A 19,188-nucleotide genomic window follows, 5' to 3' on the forward strand; every position below is an offset into this window, starting at 1 on the left:
CTGAAGCAGCAAAACAACCCCAGACCATCACACTACCACCACCATATTTTACTGTTGGTATGATGTTCTTTTTCTGAAATGCTGTGTTCCTTTTACGCCAGATGTAACGGGACATTTGCCTTCCAAAAGTTCAACTTTTGTCTCATCAGTCCACAAGGTATTTTCCCAAAAGTCTTGGCAATCATTGAGATGTTTCTTAGCAAAATTGAGACGAGCCCTAATGTTCTTTTGCTTACCAGTGGTTTGCATCTTGAAATCTGCCATGCAGGCCGTTTTTGCCCAGTCTCTTTCTTATGGTGGAGTCGTGAACACTGACCTTAATTAAGGCAAGTGAGGCCTGCAGGTCTTTAGACGTTGTCCTGGGGTCTTTTGTGACCTCTCGGATGAGTCGCCTCTGCTCTTGAGGTAATTTTGGTCGGCCGGCCACTCCTGGGAAGGTTCACCACTGTTCCATGTTTTGCCATTTGTGGATAATGGCTCTCACTGTGGTTCGCTGGAGTCCCAAAGCTTTAGAAATGGCTTTATAACCTTTACCAGACTGATAGATCTCAATTACTTCTGTTCTCATTTGTTCCTGAATTTCTTTGGATCTTGGCATGATGTCTAGCTTTTGAGGTGCTTTTGGTCTACTTCTCTGTGTCAGGCAGCTCCTATTTAAGGGATTTCTTGATTGAAACAGGTGTGGCAGTAATCAGGCCTGGGGGTGGCTACGGAAATTGAACTCCAGTGTGATACACCACAGTTAGGTGATTTTTGAACAAGGGGGCAATTACTTTTTCACACAGGGCCATGTAGGTTTGGATTTTTTTTCTCCCGAAATAATAAAAACCATCATTTAAAAACTGCATTTTGTGTTTACTTGTGTTATATTTGACTAATGGTTAAATGTGTTTGATGATCAGAAACATTTTGTGTGACAAACATGCAAAAGAATAAGAAATCAGGAGGGGGGCAAATAGTTTTTCACACCACTTTAGAAGATCAAATGCAAAACAAAGCATTTAATGTGCTACTTTAGGTATGATGGAATTAGAGAAACTAGTAAATTAAATAATTTAAAGATGAAGTTTATGATGCTCTACTTTAATGACAAAATAAACTACGTGATTGAAGTGGAAATTTCGAGATTAAAGTTGACATTTCATGCTTTTTCACCACTGTGTCCTTATTTTTTTTCTCTGTACCCTAATAAGCTTTCATATGACACTCAGACTGTGGGCTACGACTCGCCTTTTCACGGCGACTTTGACAACTTCTTTTTTATTTTGGGCACTGCATGACTTTGTGAACTTGAGCTTTCGAGTTTCTCCAACACTCTTTCACTAAATCAAGCGTTCGCACAGATTTATGCATCTGGATTTTTTTCTGTGTACGAACATTTCCGCTTTTGTCCGTACGCCATGTTTTAGTGTGAATTCTATGCACGGCATTATACATGAGGCCCCAGGACATCAGTAGAGATTAAGGGAACATGTAGGAAGCTCTTCTTTATGCAAAGAGTTGTTGAAGCAGAGACAGATAGATAGATAGATAGATAGATAGATAGATAGATAGATACAGTAGATAGGAAAGGCACTATATGATAGATAGATAGATAGATAGATAGATAGATAGATAGATAGATAGATAGATAGATAGATAGATAGATAGATAGATAGATAGGAAGGCACTATATGATAGATAGATAGATAGATAGATAGATAGATAGATAGATAGATAGATAGATAGATAGATAGATAGGAAGGCACTATATAATAGATAGATAGATAGATAGATAGATAGATAGATAGATAGATAGATAGATATGAAAGGCACTATATAATAGGTAAATAGATAGATAGATTTCCTGGAGGGCATCATGAAATTGTTTGCCTCGGACCCTCAGAGTCCTTAGAATTGTCGTCACTGTGAGTCAATGTTGTGCAACAATAATATGTTGAAACTCCTATGGGGGCTGGGGGCTGGGGGGGTTACTGGAGATATTTTAGGTACATGCTTTTTGTAGGCCTTCCCTGCTGACAGCGTCGTTGGGGTTTTAGGTCCTCACCAGGGTCTTATTTTTCCCAGACGCTTAACCTGTCACTGCTCAAATTGCAGAAAACAGGATATTATTTTATTACATTTGTGGCCAGCAGTCCTAAAAGTACTGGCAGATTTTCAAATGATATCCATACTCAAAATCAATTTCAATAAAAGTGGGCACTTTCCAGTGAATTCTCTAGCACACAATATCGGACTGTACACATTCCCATTTATTTTAGCAGATCAGTTTAAATATCTAGGAGTAAATATCACTAGCAAATATAAAGGTCTTTTTCAACAAAATTTTGCTGTCTGCATGGAAAAACATTAAAAAAGATGTGCATAGATGGTCTACCCTCCTTCTTACATTAGCAGGGAGAATCAACACTATTAAGGTGACCATCCATCCCAAGCTTCTCTTTCTATTTCAATGCATCCCCATATACGAGGAACATTCAAAACATTTCCACACTTTTGTATTTTCGTTGGAAACGGTGAAGGCAGGAGGAGCAGTCATTGGGCATTAAAAAGTTGGTATGACGCTGGGAAAATTGCATCACAAACGAAGGTGACTATATAGAAAAGTGATATAATTTGTTTTTGAAATTCTTAGTAAATAGTTAAAAAAGTGAGGAAACTTTTTGAATGTTCATCGTACATTAACAAATCATTTTTTAAGAAATTAGATTCAGTCATAGCCTCGTTTATTTGGAATTCAAAACATCCACACATTCAAAGGGAGACTCTACAAAGACATAAAACAGAAGGTGGCATGGCACTACCTAACTTTAAATTCTCTTACTGAGGGCATACAGTTGTGATAGATAGATAGATAGATAGATAGATAGATAGATAGATAGATAGATAGATAGATAGATAGATAGATAGATAGATAGATAGATAGATATGAAAGGCACTATATTATAGATAGATAGATAGATAGATAGATAGATAGATAGATAGATAGATAGATAGATAGATAGATAGATAGATAGATAGATAGATAGATACTTTATTAATCCCAAGGGGAAATTCATGCTTGAAAATGCTTGAAAGTTTGTGAACCCTTTAGAATTTTCTATATTTCTGCATAAATTTGACCTAAAACATCATCAGATTTTCACTCAAGTCCTAAAAGTAGATAAAGAGAAACCAGTTAAACAAATGAGACAAAAATATTATACTTGGTCATTTATTTATTAAGGAAAATGATTGAATATTACATATTTGTGAGTGGCAAAAGTATGTGAACCTTTGCTTTCAGTATCTGGTGTGACCCCTTTACAGCAATAACTGCAACTAAACGTTTCTGGTAACTTCTGATCATTCCTACACACTGGCTTGGAATTTGAGCCCATTCCTCCGTACAGAACAGCTTCAACTCTGGGATGTTGGTGGGTTTCCTCACATGAACTGCTCACTTCAGGTCCTTCCACAACATTTCCATTGGATTAAGGTCAGGACTTTGACTTGGCCATTCCAGAACATTCACTTTATTCTTCTTTAACCATTCTTTGGTAGAACGACTTGTGTGCTTAGGGTCGTTGTCTTGCTGCATGACCCACCTTCTCTTGAGATTCAGTTCATGGACAGATGTCCTGACATTTTCCTTTAGAATTCTCTGATATAATTCAGAATTCATTGTTCCATCAATGAAGGCAAGCCGTCCTGGCCCAGATGCAGCAAAACAGGCCCAAACCATGATACTACCACCACCATGTTTCACAGATGGGATAAGGTTCTTATGCTGGAATGCAGTGTTTTCCTTTCTCCAAACATAACGCTTTTCATTTAAACCAAAAGTTCTATTTTGGTCTCATCCGTCCACAAAACATTCTTCCAATAGCCTTCTGGTTTGTCCACGTGATCTTTAGCAAACTGCAGACGAGCAGCAATGTTTTTTTTGGAGAGCAGTGGCTTTCTCCTTGCAACCCTGCCATGCACACCATTGTTGTTGAGTGTTCTCCTGATGGTGGACTCATGAACATGAACATTAGCCAATGTGAGAGAGGCCTTCAGTTGCTTAGAAGTTACCCTGGGGTCCTTTGTGACCTCGCTGACTATTACACGCCTTGTTCTTGGAGTGATCTTTGTTGGTCGACCACTCCTGGGGAGGGTAACAATGGTCTTGAATTTCCTCCATTTGTACACAATCTGTCTGACTGTGGATTGGTGGAGTCCAAACTCTTTAGAGATGGTTTTGTAACCTTTTCCAGCCTGATGAGCATCAACAACTCTTTTGTGAGGTCCTCAGTAATCTCCTTTGTTCTTTCCATGATACACTTCCACAAACATGTGTTGTGAAGAGCAGACTTTGATAGATCCTGTTCTTTAAATAACACAGGGTGCCCACTCACACCTGATTGGCATCCCACCGGACTCGAATTTCACCTTCAAACTAACTGATCATCCTAGAGGTTCACATACTTTTGCCACTCACAAATATGTAATATTCAATCATTTTGCTCAATAAATAAATGACCAAGTATAATATTTTTGTCTCATTTGTTTAACTGGTTTCTCTTTATCTACTTTTAGGACTTGAGTGAAAATCTGATTAAATGTTTTAGGTCATATTTATGCGGAAATATAGAAAATTCTAAAGGGGTCACAAACTTTCAAGCACGACTGTATATACAGGCCAGAAAGACACGGACATCGGCACAAAGGCACATCGCTGGTCCACAATAGAAATAAAATCTTGCAGTACTTCTTAATGAGGTGGCACAGTGGGTAGCGGCATTGTCTCACAGTTAGGAGACCCAGGTTCACTTCCCGGGTCCTCCCTGCGTGGAGTTTGCATGTTCTCCCCGTGTCTGCGTGGCTTTCCTCCCACAGTCCAAAGACATGCAGGTTAGGGGCATTGGCCGATTCTAAATTGTGCTTTGTGTGTGTGCCCTGTGGTGGGCTGGCACCCTGCATGGGGATATGGCCCTGTGTTGGCTGAGATTGGCTCCATCAGACCCCCATGGGTTAGATAATAACTGACTGTGTACTTCTTAACTTTCCCTGGTCAGTGCTTCAGTAAATACAAATTATCATCAATACACGAACAATCAGAATTGCCCTTTGTTCTTTCAGAATGCAGACCCAATGTAGGAAGCACTTTACAACAGAGAAGCTTTTATCCGTTGCGCCTCTACATGACAACCACCTTTTTTCCACCCTTTACAACATGCACAGTATTTCATGTTGGAAAACGTCTGGGATTAAAACACTTAGACACCTGTACATTAATAATGTCTTGCAGCCTACGAACAATTACGCTTCAAGTTCAGCTTCTCATCAACACAATTATTCCAATACTTTCAAGGTAGAAACTTTGCTAAACAGAACCTGCCCAATTTTCCTCACCTCCCACCTTGTTCTACTCCAGAAGAAATATTGATCAGTCTTGAAGACTCAGCATATCTGCAATTTATAAAAAAAATATCTTAACCCTTAAACTGCCACATTTTTTTTTTTAATGCACCCAAGTCAAGTCAAGTTGGGGAGCATGCACTGGTACACTACACGGCAAAACAGCTCGGGATCCCGGTTGGTGACCCCCCCAGGCAGACACGTGGTCCAGTCCTACTCTCCAGAAATGACCCTCTATCTGCCATAGCCAGGTGTTATGTGGGCGACCCCTTGGCCTGGTCCTGCCACTTGGGTCCCCAACAATGAGGATCTTATCAGCCGTATCACCCTCTGGGAAACACGCCACATGGCCGTAGTGCCGTAACTGACGCTTCCTCACAATGCAGGTAATGTGCATCATTTGGGACTCCATGAGCAACCACTCATTCGATACAAAGTCAAACCAACGGTACCCAAGGATTTCCTGGAGAGACACCAAAGGAGTCCAGCCTTCATCTCAGGTCACTGGAGAGCATCCATGTCTCACAACCATTTAGCAAGACAGGAAGCACCAGGACTCTAAAGACTTGGACCTTTGTCCTTTTGCAGAGATATCGGGAGCGCCACACACTCCTTTCCAATGACCTCATGACCCCCCATGCTCTCCCAGTCCATCTAGTGACTTCACAGGAAGAGTCATAAGAGTCACATGAGTGTCACTGTCAAGGAAAGTAACCCTCTTTGCAGACAGACACACTGCTGATGGCCATGCCTGAAGAGGTCATTAAAGGCCTGGATCTTTGGTTTATATCAGGACACTCGCAAGCCCAGACGCTCAGACGCCTCACTCAGTCTCTCGAGCGCCCCGATCAGAGCCTCCATTGACTCCATTGACATTGGCATTGACTGGGCGCCAAATACTTTTTGCTGCACTTTTTAAGTAAGGATCACATATTACAAAAACAAAAAGTTGAAATTTAAATGGAACACATTTTTTTTTCATGCAAAGAGCATCACAATTTCTGCAACACGGATCATTTTACACACTGCTAATGAAGTGTAAAAACTATTAAAAAAACTACTGCAACAATCTATTATAATATGTACAGGGTGCAAGTGGCACCATTGATGAAATTCAGTAAAATCACCGAGCCAACTGGGCTTGAACTGGCTGCACATGAGCACACAGAGGCCAACGGGGACGCTGGCAGGCTAGTCTAGGGCAGCGGCTGAATCCCAGGGACAGTGAGGCTGCAGTGCTGCAGGGGGCGCCAGTGGTCATGAGTTGGCTGCTCAACAAGTATACGGCATGAAGTGATCAGCTCCGATGTGCTGGCAAATTGCTCTGTGAAGTGACTATAGGGTGATCCAGATGTAATTATGCAATTTTCATTACGCTATAACTTATTAAGTTTATTACACAGAAAATCACCTGAAAAATCTCGGACCATCGAAAAAGTGTGCGAACCGACGACATGAAGAATCGGCACCAAACTGGAATCGTCTCCGCATAAATCAAAGTCATCCAAACGATCTGGATCTGCATAATTAGATCACATGTTTTGTGTATGCAACAAATGAACATCATTTTGGACAAAAATCTGTGAATGCCCGGTGTCACAATCACCCCAAACCCATTTATATCTGTGTTTGGGGGACTCACAGAGGGTCTTAAAGTGGAGAAGGACAAATAAACTGTAATTGCCCTTACTACACAACTAGCATTTAGACTTATCTTGCTCAACTTCAAGAATCCCAGCCCACCACTTTTAAGTCAGTGGGTAACTGATGTTCTTTACTATTTGAAATTGGGAAAAAATCAAATTCTTACTTAGAGGATCTGAGCAAAACCTTTTTTAAAAAAAAAACAAAGCTCCCATTTCAAAGGAAAAGGAGACCCTTCTTTTCTTGTTCCTTTAACAGAGTAACTTTGGCTCTCCTCTCTTTCTCTTGGGTGGGGGTTGAATTTGACTTTGCTTTAAGTTTGACTTGATTGTGTGGAATGTTAACAGCTTCGAATTCAAATCAATTCTACTTCTTCTTTCGTCTGCTCCCGTTAGGGGTTGCCACAGCGGATCATCTTCTTCTATATCTTCCTGTCCTTTTCATCTTGTTCTGTCACACTCATCACCTGCATGTCTTCTCTCACCACATCCATAAACCTTCTCTTAGGCCTTCCTCTTGCCTGGCAGCTCTATCCTTAGTACCCTTCTCCCAATATACCCCTCATCTCTCCTCTGCACATGTCCAAACCAACAGAATCTCGCCTCTCTGACTTTGTCTCCCATCCGTCCAACTTGAGCTGACCCTCTGATGTCCTCATTTCTAATCCTGTCCCTCCTCGTCACACTCAATGCACATCTTAGCATCTTTAACTCTGCCACCTCCAGCTCTGTCTCCTGCTTTCTGTTCAGTGCCACCGTCTCCAGCCCATATAACATAGCTGGTCTCACTACCATCCTGTAGACTTTCCCTTTCACTCTTGCTGATACCCGTCTGTCACAAATCACTCCTGTCATTCTTCTCCACCCATTCCACGCTGCCTGCACTCTCTTCATCACCTCTCTTCCACAGTCCCCATTACTCTGTACTGTTCATCCTAAGTATTTAAACTCATCCACTTTCGCCAACTCTGCTCCCTGCATCCTCACCATTCCACTGACCTCCCTCTCATTCACGCACATGTATTCTGTCTTGTTCCTATGGACCTTCATTCCTCTCCTCTCCAGAGTAGATCTCCACCTCTCCAGGGTCTCCTCAATACAGGGTCTCACTACAGATCACACTGTCATCCGCAAACATCACAGTCAACGAGGAGTCCTGTCTAATTTCGTCTGTCAACCTGTCCATCACCATTGCAAATAAGAAAGGGATTTTAATTCTAAATAAAATCAAATACAAAAGAAAAAATATATTTTATTACATTTGGATGTTATTTTTTGATAATAATCCAGGCAAATTTTAACTTATCAGAGGTTTAAAAATCTGTTCTGAAAAAGTAACATAACTCACAATTTCTGATGTTTTGTGCCCAGACCTTTATTTCCTGTACCAGTTTAAAGGTTTGCCTATTTATCTTAAGTGAAGAGATGATAACTCAGCGTACCAAGTGCTTATTAAATTTTGGCAGTTCTAAGCACAGGATTTAATACGTTTGATTCTGTATATACATTGTAGGAAGATTAACCAGACAGCAGATGGCAGCGTAGCAAAGATTACCAATGGAATAAGCAGGGAGTTTTAATCAGTTCCAAAACTACAGAGTTTAGATATATGTTTCCTGTGGTAGTAATTGATGTTGTATTTCATTTGAGGATTTCATTTTTATATTTCATATTTATATATATATGGTCTCAGATGACCAGCATCTCAACCCAGCCAGGGACTGAAAGGATGGGGGGCAGGCAGCTGCCTTGGGACACTGTCTACCTCAAGATGCTAGATGACAGATTCTAACATATATATATATATATATATATATATATATATATATATATATATATATATATATATATATATATATAGTAAAAGATAGCCCGGTCACAGACAGACACGCCACCAATGTCCACAACACACATGTTTATTTACAAAATGAACAAACTGGTTCCACCAACTCACACATGACTATTCAGTCCATTTCCTCTCTCGCAAGCTCCATCTTCCTCCTCCCGACTTCGGCTCCTCGAATGGAGTGAGGCGGCCCCTTTTATAACGCCCCGGATGTGCTCCAGGTGCTCTGAGATGGTCTTCCAGAAACACTTCCTGGTGTGGCGGAAGTGCTGTCCTACAGGGCTTGGGAACCATCCAGGCACCCCTGGGGTTGGCCACGGACCCCCCACAGGGTTGAGATTCCCAGTTCTGTATCCGTGGTCCTTGATGGAAAACAGGGGGGCTGCCCTCTTTCACCCCGGGGGAGATATTGCCCCTCTCCCGGTCCTTCCCTGTTCCAGGAGTCCCAGTGGGGCAAGGTCCCAGGTCATCTGCCACTCTATCTATCTATCTATCTATCTATCTATCTATCTATCTAAGATAACATCAAGATGGCAGCATTAGTTACTCCTGACTTTGCACATATCTTTTTGTGTTAAGGCTGCCCTCACAGATGCCATGGGCACGCCACACCATAACAGGCGCTGGCTTTTGGACCTGACATTGTATAATACCTCGGGCATTCCTTTACGCTTTTGGCCAGGAGAAATTAGAGCTCTTTTATTTCCAAAAATCCTTTAAAACTTTCACCTGTTAGACCACAGAATGCAATTCCACTGCGTTGCTTTCCATGTCAGATGAGACCGAGCTCAGAGACGTTGGTGGCACTTCTGGACACTGGTAACGTGTGGCTTTTGCTTTGCCTGACCTTGCAAGCCTTGACTTGCACCTGTGGATATAATGGTGAATGGTGTTGACCAACAAAGGCTTAGCAAGGTATTTCCAAACCCATGACTTGATATCCATTACAGATGCATGATGGTTTTTCAGACCGCGATCTCTGAGGAATCAGGGGGCATTCAGAAGTGGTGTTTGGCCTTGGCCTTTAAGCACCATTTTGTTTTTCTCAGGGCACTAATGCTATGAGTAATCGTGCAATGTCAGTTGCTACAGAGAGTAACTCTGGGAGTAACACCATTAACACCATAGACATAACACAACCAAAAACAATGCATAAGACACATTATCATTTGATATTTGGAGATGACCTGACAAAAATGATGTTCTGTATAGTACATGTGTGTTGTCACACACGTGCGCATGGGAGGCAGCTAAGGGGCTATAAGTCAGCAGTCGTTACCCCTGCACCATCCAAGAATACATATGAGCTATCGATTTGAGCTTGGGTTTGTAACTCATTGACAGTAAGATATAAAATGAATGATTATTATTTTACTTTGGTTCTATCTTCTTATATAATATGCCACCGTGGCTGTTGGTTTGTCTGTCCAGGATTTTAAATCACATGTAGCTCACAAACCGTTTTACCTATTGACTTGAAATTTGGTACACATATATTACATGACGTCTACTACCCACTTTCGGGGTGATGATTTTTATTACTCTGTTTATTTTTATTTTATTTTATTGTAGAATCAATTCTCGGCAGCGCGCAGCAGGGCGGCCACGTGGCGCATGTGTACGGACGTTGTTCTTTCCGTACCACCTTCGCTAATCATTCTTGAGGCAGAGTGAAGACTTAAGCGCCAGCTTAAGTGAAAAATTAAAGAAAACGTACTAAGTAATTGCAACACAAAAAATAACAATCAGTTTTAATGCGAAAAGATGCCAGACGAAAGAAGAGAAGAAGCGGGCCGCTAGGGTGGAGAAAAGAAGAGCTGCTCAGGAAGCAGCAAGCGCATCAACCTCTGAGCAAACGAATGCTAAACACACAGAGAAAGATGATGAAAACTAGGAATGCTCAAGTCAAGTGTATTCAGTGCATGTTATCGTGCAGTACGCTGTTACTGGTTCTTGCACACTGTTTTTTTGATATTTGGACTAAAGTCTTCACACATTATAACACCGTGTCATTATTAGTATAACATTGAAAAAGTTTCTGTTTTAGCTATGTGTTCAGCATTTCTTCCCTCGCATTTCTTGTCATCCTACATTTGCACAGATCGTTGTAGACACGGAACAAACATGAAATGCATGTATTCCAAATAACGATATATTATTTACCCAATACAACTCCAGGCACCTCACACCCAGATAATCTGACATAAGTTGGGAGAGATTTTTGCCCGAGTTGAGCTCCGTCGAGGGCAGGGATGGGATAGCAGGCTACTTGAGCTGGGAGTACTTCAGCTCCTGGTGTGATGGGATAGCAGGCTGCTTGCTGCTTGTGCTGATCAGCACATTTACAAAACAAAAGATGCAGACAGAGAGGTGCGAAGGAATTTAAGGTGGCCTGGGATTATGAGTTTATTCGAAGGCTTCAGGGATTCTAATGTTAAATACTTTGTACTTTCCAGTTTATGTCATCTGTTTCTGTACTGGCTAGCGATTTGCTTGTTATAAAGCATCAGGCAGACCTCTTGATTTAACTTTGGCCTTGCTTTACATTTCCTCTGCTGCTCATTCACTTTGCTCAGAGCTCAGTGTGAGGCTGAAAACGTACTTTGGATATTAGGTGTGGCCTACAGGAGAAACTGTCCTAGTTATCTTCTACCTGAGGTGTTTCTGATGATTTTCTTTGTTCCCAGCACTCTTCTTTTTTCCTTTCCATCATTTCTTATTGACATTCTGCCCTGAATCTCATTTATTAGCCCAGTGTTTCTTAAACTTTTTTTTATGACCCAATCTTGCCCTTCTTAGTGTCTTAGAGATCCCTTGGACATTCACTGGCATCAGTCACATCCTTCTTGGAGAATCGTAGCCAAAGGTCATGGCGGGGCAATGACGATTGCTTAAACGGTGTGGCAACCAATTGCAAGACACTTCACAAACCACATGTGACCCTTTCCTATTGAATACAATGGTGAGTTGCGACCTGAACGGCAGCAACCCGCAACCCATTTAGTGTCACGAGCCATAATTTAAGATGCTTTAATCGTTTGACCTCAGGTAAACTAAGCAAAAAGTCTGCTTAGAGAGAAGTCGCAAAATCAACTGGAATGTTCAAGCAAATTACAGAAAAAAAAACAATTTAAATCGTTAAGTAGTTCTCTCGTTCGCTAGCTAAGTGGATGCAATATATGACCTGAGGCTGGTGCGTGAGTGAGGAGGGTCCCGCCCCACTGCGTGTCTCTCGGATTCTCACAAATAAATCGGTACTGCAAGGGAACTATGATACATAGCCCGATGAGAGAAGTTGCAAAATCAACTGGAATGTTCTAGAAAATTATAAAAAAAAAAACGATCTAAATCAGTTAAGTGTTTCTCTCATTCGTTAACTAAGCGGAGGTAATGTACACGTCTCTAGGGTGGTGCATGATTGAGGATGGCCCCATTCCGCTGCGTGTCTCTTGGATTCACGTAAATAAATCGGTACAGCAAGCAAACTATAATACATAGCGCGATGACAGAACTCGTAAAATCAACTGGAATGTTCAAGCGAATTATAGAAAAAAAAAAAGATCTAAATCAGTTAAGTATTTCTCTTGTTTGCTAACTAAGCGGAGGTAACATACACGCTATGAGGGTGTTTCATGAGTGAGGAGGGCCCCATCCTGCTGCGTGTCTCTCGGATTTGCACAAATAAATCAGTACTGCAAGCGAACTATGATACATAGCGCGATGAGAGAAGTTGCAAAATCAACCGGAATGTTCCAGAAAATTATAGGAAAAAAAACCAATCTAAATTAGTTAAGTCTTTCTCTCATTTGCTAACTAAGCAGAGGTAACGTACACGCCCCGAGGGTGGCGCTTGAGTGAGGAGGGTCTCGTCCCACTGCGTGTCTCTCGGATTCGCGCAAATAAATCGATACCACAAGCAAACTATGATACATAGTGCGGTGAGAAAACTCGCAAAATCAACCGGAATGTTCAAGCGAATTATAGAAAAAAACCCGATCTAAATTCGTGAATAGTTCCCTTGTGAAAAGCGGACAGACAGACATTGAATTTTATACTGTACTAGCCGTTCCTCATGGCTCTGCCCACGTAGTAGTGAAACAGGACAAAACAGACCCGCAGCCTCTGTCTCGGATTAGCGCAAATACATCGCTCCTGCAAGCAAACTCTGATACTTGGCGTGATGAGAGAACTCGCAAAATCAACCGGAATGTTCATGCGAATTATAGAAAAAAAAAAAGATCTAAATCAGTGAAGTGGTTCTCTTGTGAAAAGCGGACATACATACAAACAGACAGACATTTAATTTTACAGATAGATAGATAGATAGATAGATAGATAGATAGATAGATAGATAGATAGATAGATAGATAGATAGATAGATAGATAGATAGATAGATAGATAGATAGATAGATAGATAGATAGATAGATAGATAGAGATACGCATACCTTTCCTTTTCAATTCTTCAAGCTGTTCGGAAGGCACAGAAATGTAGTCCACTGCACTCTCTTGGTTAGAATTTGGTCCATGAAAGTCAGAGCTGCTGGTGTTTTCGTTGAGAATCCTCTGTGTAAACTGGAGTTCTGAACAACAAGGAAGAAATGATTAAGGCACAAGTGAAGAGGGGTACCATCACAAAACCCTGGCCACAAACAAACAAAATTTTTGGTCATTTACTTCATTAAAAGAAATTAAAAGAAGGAGTATTGGTGAGGTCTCATCTGGAGTACTGTGAGCAGTTTGGGTCTCCATGCTACAAAAAGGACACAGTCAGGTCGGTCAGGACAGCTCAGGTCGGGTCGGGGAGCGTGCACTGGTATAGCACATTGCCACACTTCACACCTGACAAAACAGCTTGGGATCTCAGCTGGCAACTCCAGAATGACCAACTCTCTGCTACAGCCAGGTGTTACATGGACGTCCCCTTGGCCTAGTCCAGATGCTTGGGTCCTCAACAATGAGGGGTCCTGTGAGCCGGATCACTCCTGGGAGACACACCACATGTCCGTACATTCATGGACAAAAGTTTTGAGAATGACAGAAGTGTTGGTTTTCACGAAGTTTGCTGCTTCAGTGTTTTTCAATCTTTTTGTCAGATGTTTCTATGGCATACTGAAGGAGATGACAAGCATTTCATAAGTTTCAAAGGCTTTTATTGACAATGACATGAAGTTTATAAAAAGAGCCCATATTTGCAGTATTGTCCATTCTTTCTTTTTCAAGACCTCTGCAATTCGCCCTGATAGGCTGTCCATCAACTTCTGGGCCCAATCCTGACTGATGGCAGCAGCCCATTCTTGCAGAATCAATGCTTGGAGATTGTCAGAATTGGTGGGTTTTTCTTTGTCCACCCGCCTCTTGACCACAAGTTCTCATTGACATTAAGGTCTGGGGAGTTTCCTGGCCATGGACTCCAAATGTTGATGTTTTGTTCCCCGAGCCACTTAATTTTCACCTTTGCCTTATGGGCCTGGTGCTCCATCATGCTGGATTGTTCATTGTTCCTCACCAAACTGTTCTTGGATGGTTGGGAGAAGTTGCTCTCGGAGGATGTTTTGGTCCCATTCTTTATTCATGGCTGTGTGAGTGAGTGAGCCCACTTAATTGGTTGACATGAATGGTCTCAAGATGCTTGACTGTTTGCCTGACACAGTTCTGATGGTAGTGCCTCTCACCTTCTCATTTTACCAGATGCCCCATAAAAATCAGAAAGGGGATTCATCCGAGAAAATGACTTGACGCCAGCAGTCCTCAGCAGTCCAATCCCTGTCCCTTTTGCAGAATATCGGTCTGTCCCTGATGTTTTACTTGGGCGCCTTGAAGCCTTCTTCATAATAATTGAACCGTCTCTCCTTGAAGTTCTTGATGATGGTTGATTTAGGGGCAGTCTTACTAGCAGCAATACCCTTTTCCTGTGAAGACCTTTTTGAGCAAAGCAATGATGGCTGCACAGGTTTCCTTGCAGTTAACCATATGGTTAACAGAGGAAGAACAAGGATTTCAAATACCACCCTCCTTTTAAAGCATCCGGTCTGCTGTTCTAACTCCATCGGCCTGATATTGTGATCTCCAGCCTTGTTCCCGTCGACACTCTCACCCGTGTTAACGAGAGAATCACTGAAGTGACGTCAGCAGGTCCTTTTGTGGCAGGGCTGACATGCATTGGAAATGGGCTTTTTGGGATTAAGTTCATTTTTGTGGCAACGAGGGACTTTGCAATTAATCGCAATTCATCTGATCGCTCTTCAGGACATTCTGGAGTAGATGCAAATGGCCATCATAAAAACGGAGGCAGCAAACTTTGTGAAAATTCATATTGGTGTCATTCTCAAAACTTTTGGCCACAACCGTAGTGGCGTAACAGACGCTCCCTCACAATGCAGGTCATGTGCCTCACTCGGGACTCTGTGAACAACAGCCCAAGGATTCTCTGAAGAGACACCAAAGGACCAGTCTTCATCTCAGGTCACTGGACAGCGTCCATGTCTCACAAGCAGGAGGCACCAGGACTCTAAAGACTTTGACCCTCGTCCTTTTGCAGAGATATTGGAGGCGCCACACACCCTTTTCCAGCGACCTCATGACACCACATGCTCTCCCAATCCATCTACTGACTTCATAGGAAGAGTCACCAGAGTCACATGAATGTCACCGCTGAGGTAAGTGAGCCTCTCGATGAGGTCGACACTCTCTCCGCAGACGGACACACTGCTGATGGCCGTGCCCAAGAGGTGATTAAAGGTCTGGATGTTGGTTTTATCAGGACACTTGCAAGCCCAGACACTCAGACAATGACATCTCTAAAATCATTATCCTTAAAAATGATTGCACATTAACCAACGACAGCTGTAATCCTACTGCGTATGCAAAGGCTGGTTACTACTTATTTTATTTAGAGCATCAGAACAATCTAGATGAGAACAGGCCATACAGCCCAACAAACAGCGGCAGTCCTGTTCACTTCGTTCTTCTAAAATAACATGAATGTCACTGCCGAGGTAAGTAAACCTCTCAATGACGAGGTTGACACTCTCTCCGCAGACAGACACACCGCTGATGGCCGTGCCCAAGAGGTCATTAAAGGCCTAGATCTTGGTTTCTTAATCACTTACAAAATACAAGAAAGACAACACAATAGACATCGACATGGAGAAATTAAGTAATCAACACTTCTTCTTCTGTTGGCTGCTTCCGTTAGGGGTCACCACAGAGGATCATCTTCTTCGATCTCTTCCTGTCCTCGTCATCTTGCTCTGTTACACCCGTCACTTGCATGTCCTCTCTCACCACATCCATAAACCTCCTCTTAGGCCTTCCTCTGCTCCACTCCCCTGGCAGCTCTATCCTTAGTACCCTTCTCTCAGTATACCCCTCATCTCTCCTCTGCACATGTCCAAACCATCCCAATCTTGCCTCTCTGACTTTTGTCTTCTAATCGTCCATCTTGAGCTGACCCTCTAATATCCTCATTTCTAATCCTGTCGATCCTCGTCACACTCAATGCACATCTTAGCATCTTTAACTCTGCCACCTCCAGCTCTGTCTCCGGTGCCATTGTCTCCAGCCCATATAACATAGCTGGTCTCACTACCGCCCTGTAAACCTTCCCTTTCACTCTTGCTGATACCCATCTGTCTCAAATCACTCCTGACATTCTTCTCCACTCTTAAAAAGAACAAAATAAACATCAACGGCATCTGAATCCCCTTGGCCACCCTGGCTGAAATGCAGTATGGTCGCCATGGCATTACAGAGGGACACAATTTAACACAATAAAACAACAAAGAAATGAATGTCATTTTGGTGAATATCTACATTACTAAACGAAGGTTGTATATACGCACGGATACCAGACACCAGAAGCAAGCCGTGCACAATACAACCGCCGCCTTCGTTTAGTAATGTAGATCTCCAAGCCGGGATCTACCGCCATGGTCACTTCAGCACGCGAATCCGCCACCGTCACCATCAGGGAACTAGGTGGCGCCGAAAGCACACACACATAGCACCTCAGTGCCCCAGAGTCAAACCCAGCGGCTTCCCAGAGTCAGCAGCTGGCGCCCAAACAACACAACCTGTAGGGATTTACCTGTCTGAGCCTGCAATTGGACGTGGAGAACTTTATGTTGCCTTTTGAAGAGTCCGGCGTTCGTGTGACGTTAAAGTGAACGTTTTAACTACTCCATACCAGGGAGAGCTGATTCAAGGACAGGAAACCATCTTTACCAAAAATGTCGTTTATAAGGACATTTTTGATTAACTATGTTGAATTTGCCATTTTATTAATTTTTTGTTTCCAATTTACTTCATTTAAACCCTTTGCACTCCAATATTTTTTTACTTATGAGTGCAGCAACTCAAAGACATTAAGGACTTAAATGATACAACAATTCAATTTCAGTTTTTGTTTTAATAAATTGGTTAATTTTAGTACAAATATATTTATTTAATTAAATGAAAACTTTCCCAGGACGCTCCCCACCCTCCATGATCTGTCCACCCTCCAAAGATCGGATGGAACAGAAAGTGATTACCATTCTTGGATTTCCGAATTGGGGGTTTACTGGTATTTTCTCAAAAAAATTCTCCTTTGGGGTCAGGCTTTTACAGGCAATACACATCGGTGCAGCTGATCTCATTTTTATGTCACCCTGCTCATTCCAAATGCCCCCATATAATAAAAACTGAAGAACTCCAATCAACTTAACTCAGTTAATTGAGCAGTTTGACCCACAAAGCAATGGATTTTATTTCAGATCTCTTCATTTTCAAAGCACAAAAGAAACCCCACAACAGTTCTGATGTCAACTGAAAAGGTTTGAAAGGCGAGTGAACAGAAGATGTCAACATACTGATATTTTTGCCCTGCAGCACCACTTCTCCTCGCTTGGTCATCATTAACGTGTTAAGATTGGCAGCCATTCTGTCTATGCTCTGCACCACAGTCATGGGACCACTTACGACCTGAAAAACCAAAACATGTTTACGAAAATCAATAACAGGCAACCGATGGCACTGGGATTCAATGGAGAACTTGATGACTGACAGTCAGCTTTTAATTGTTTTTTAATCACACGTTTGATGATTGACTGCTGTAAAGAAACAGTGAGAGCATAAAAGAGTAAAACACTTTACAAAAAAAAATAATGTCCCCACCACACATGTTTTCTTAAGAGCTTTTTATAAGAAAAGGCATGAAAAATGATAGAAAAGAGACGTCCTCTGGTACATTGAAGGGGTACATTGATGCTGGAAGACCACAGTAAAGGCACCATAACTGAAAATGACACTACATGATAGACACGATAGTGAATGAAACAATAATAGCGAAATAAAGACAACGTGTAAGAGATCGACAGGGAGTGAAAAACATTATAGTAGATAGAAAGGCAAAATAGAAAAGACAATTATATATAGACAGATAAAAAACAAGTGAAAAAAACCAAATTAAAATAGATAGATAGATATGAAAGGCACTAAATAGATAGATAGATAGATAGATAGATAGATAGATAGATAGATAGATAGATAGATAGATAGATAGATAGATAGATAGATAGATAGATAGATAGATAGATAGATAGTGTGAACACTGGCCCCGGCACAGACAGACGGACATCATTTTTCAAACCACACACTATTTATTTATATACAGTATTTACAGTTCGTGCTCACGTGCATCCCCAGTGCCCTCTCGCCCGAATTCCCCAAAGTCCAGGCCCACAGTCTTTTGTGCCTTCCTGGCCGCCTCCAGTCCTTCCTCTTGCTCAGTCCACTTCCACCCGACTTCCACACCATGACTGGAGGGAGGCGGCCCCTTAAATAATGCCCCGGATGAGCCCCAGGTGCTTCCGCCATCTGTTCCTTGGCCACGCCCCAGCGTGGCGGAAGTGTCGGCTGCCTTCCTGGCAGCTCTCCGGGCGCCACATAAAGTCTTCCCCCCGGCACTTCCTGGTGTGGCGGAAGTGTCGGGCTCCCGGGATAATTAGGCACTGGGGCGCCGCCTGGCGGTGGCCACGGGTCCCTGCAGGGCTGGGCTTCCATGCCCTGTACCGAGGCCCCTGCTTAACCAGGACGGACGCCCCCACTCTGTCTGGAGGAGGCACTCGCCCTCCTCACGTCCTCCAAGGTGTCCCGGCCGGGCTCCAGCCCCAGCCGCGGACCGTACGGGATAAACCGGCATCGGAGCGCCGCCTGGCGGTGACCACGGGCCCCTACAGGGCTGGGCTTCCATGCCCTGTACCCGTGGTCCCCAACAGAACCAGGACGGACGCCCCCTCGCGGTGTGGAGGAGGCACAAGCCCTCCTCTCGTCCTCC

General features: G+C 42.6%; 1 protein-coding gene across 2 annotated transcripts in view; it reads right to left on the reverse strand.

Annotated features, from left to right (window-relative positions):
- adgrd2 (adhesion G protein-coupled receptor D2) overlaps positions 1 to 19,188 on the reverse strand; it is a 452,918-nt gene that overhangs the window by 301,985 nt on the left and 131,745 nt on the right. For both annotated transcript variants that reach the window (XM_039762694.1, XM_039762695.1), the window contains exons 9-10: positions 17,723 to 17,834; positions 13,319 to 13,453 (exon numbers count right to left, since the gene is read on the reverse strand). In XM_039762694.1, coding sequence (XP_039618628.1) covers positions 13,319 to 13,453; positions 17,723 to 17,834 — 247 coding nt within the window. The remainder of the gene's footprint in view (positions 1 to 13,318; positions 13,454 to 17,722; positions 17,835 to 19,188) is intronic.

The sequence above is a fragment of the Polypterus senegalus genome, chromosome 9 (assembly GCF_016835505.1).
Source record: "Polypterus senegalus isolate Bchr_013 chromosome 9, ASM1683550v1, whole genome shotgun sequence".
Classification (NCBI taxonomy): domain Eukaryota; kingdom Metazoa; phylum Chordata; class Cladistia; order Polypteriformes; family Polypteridae; genus Polypterus; species Polypterus senegalus.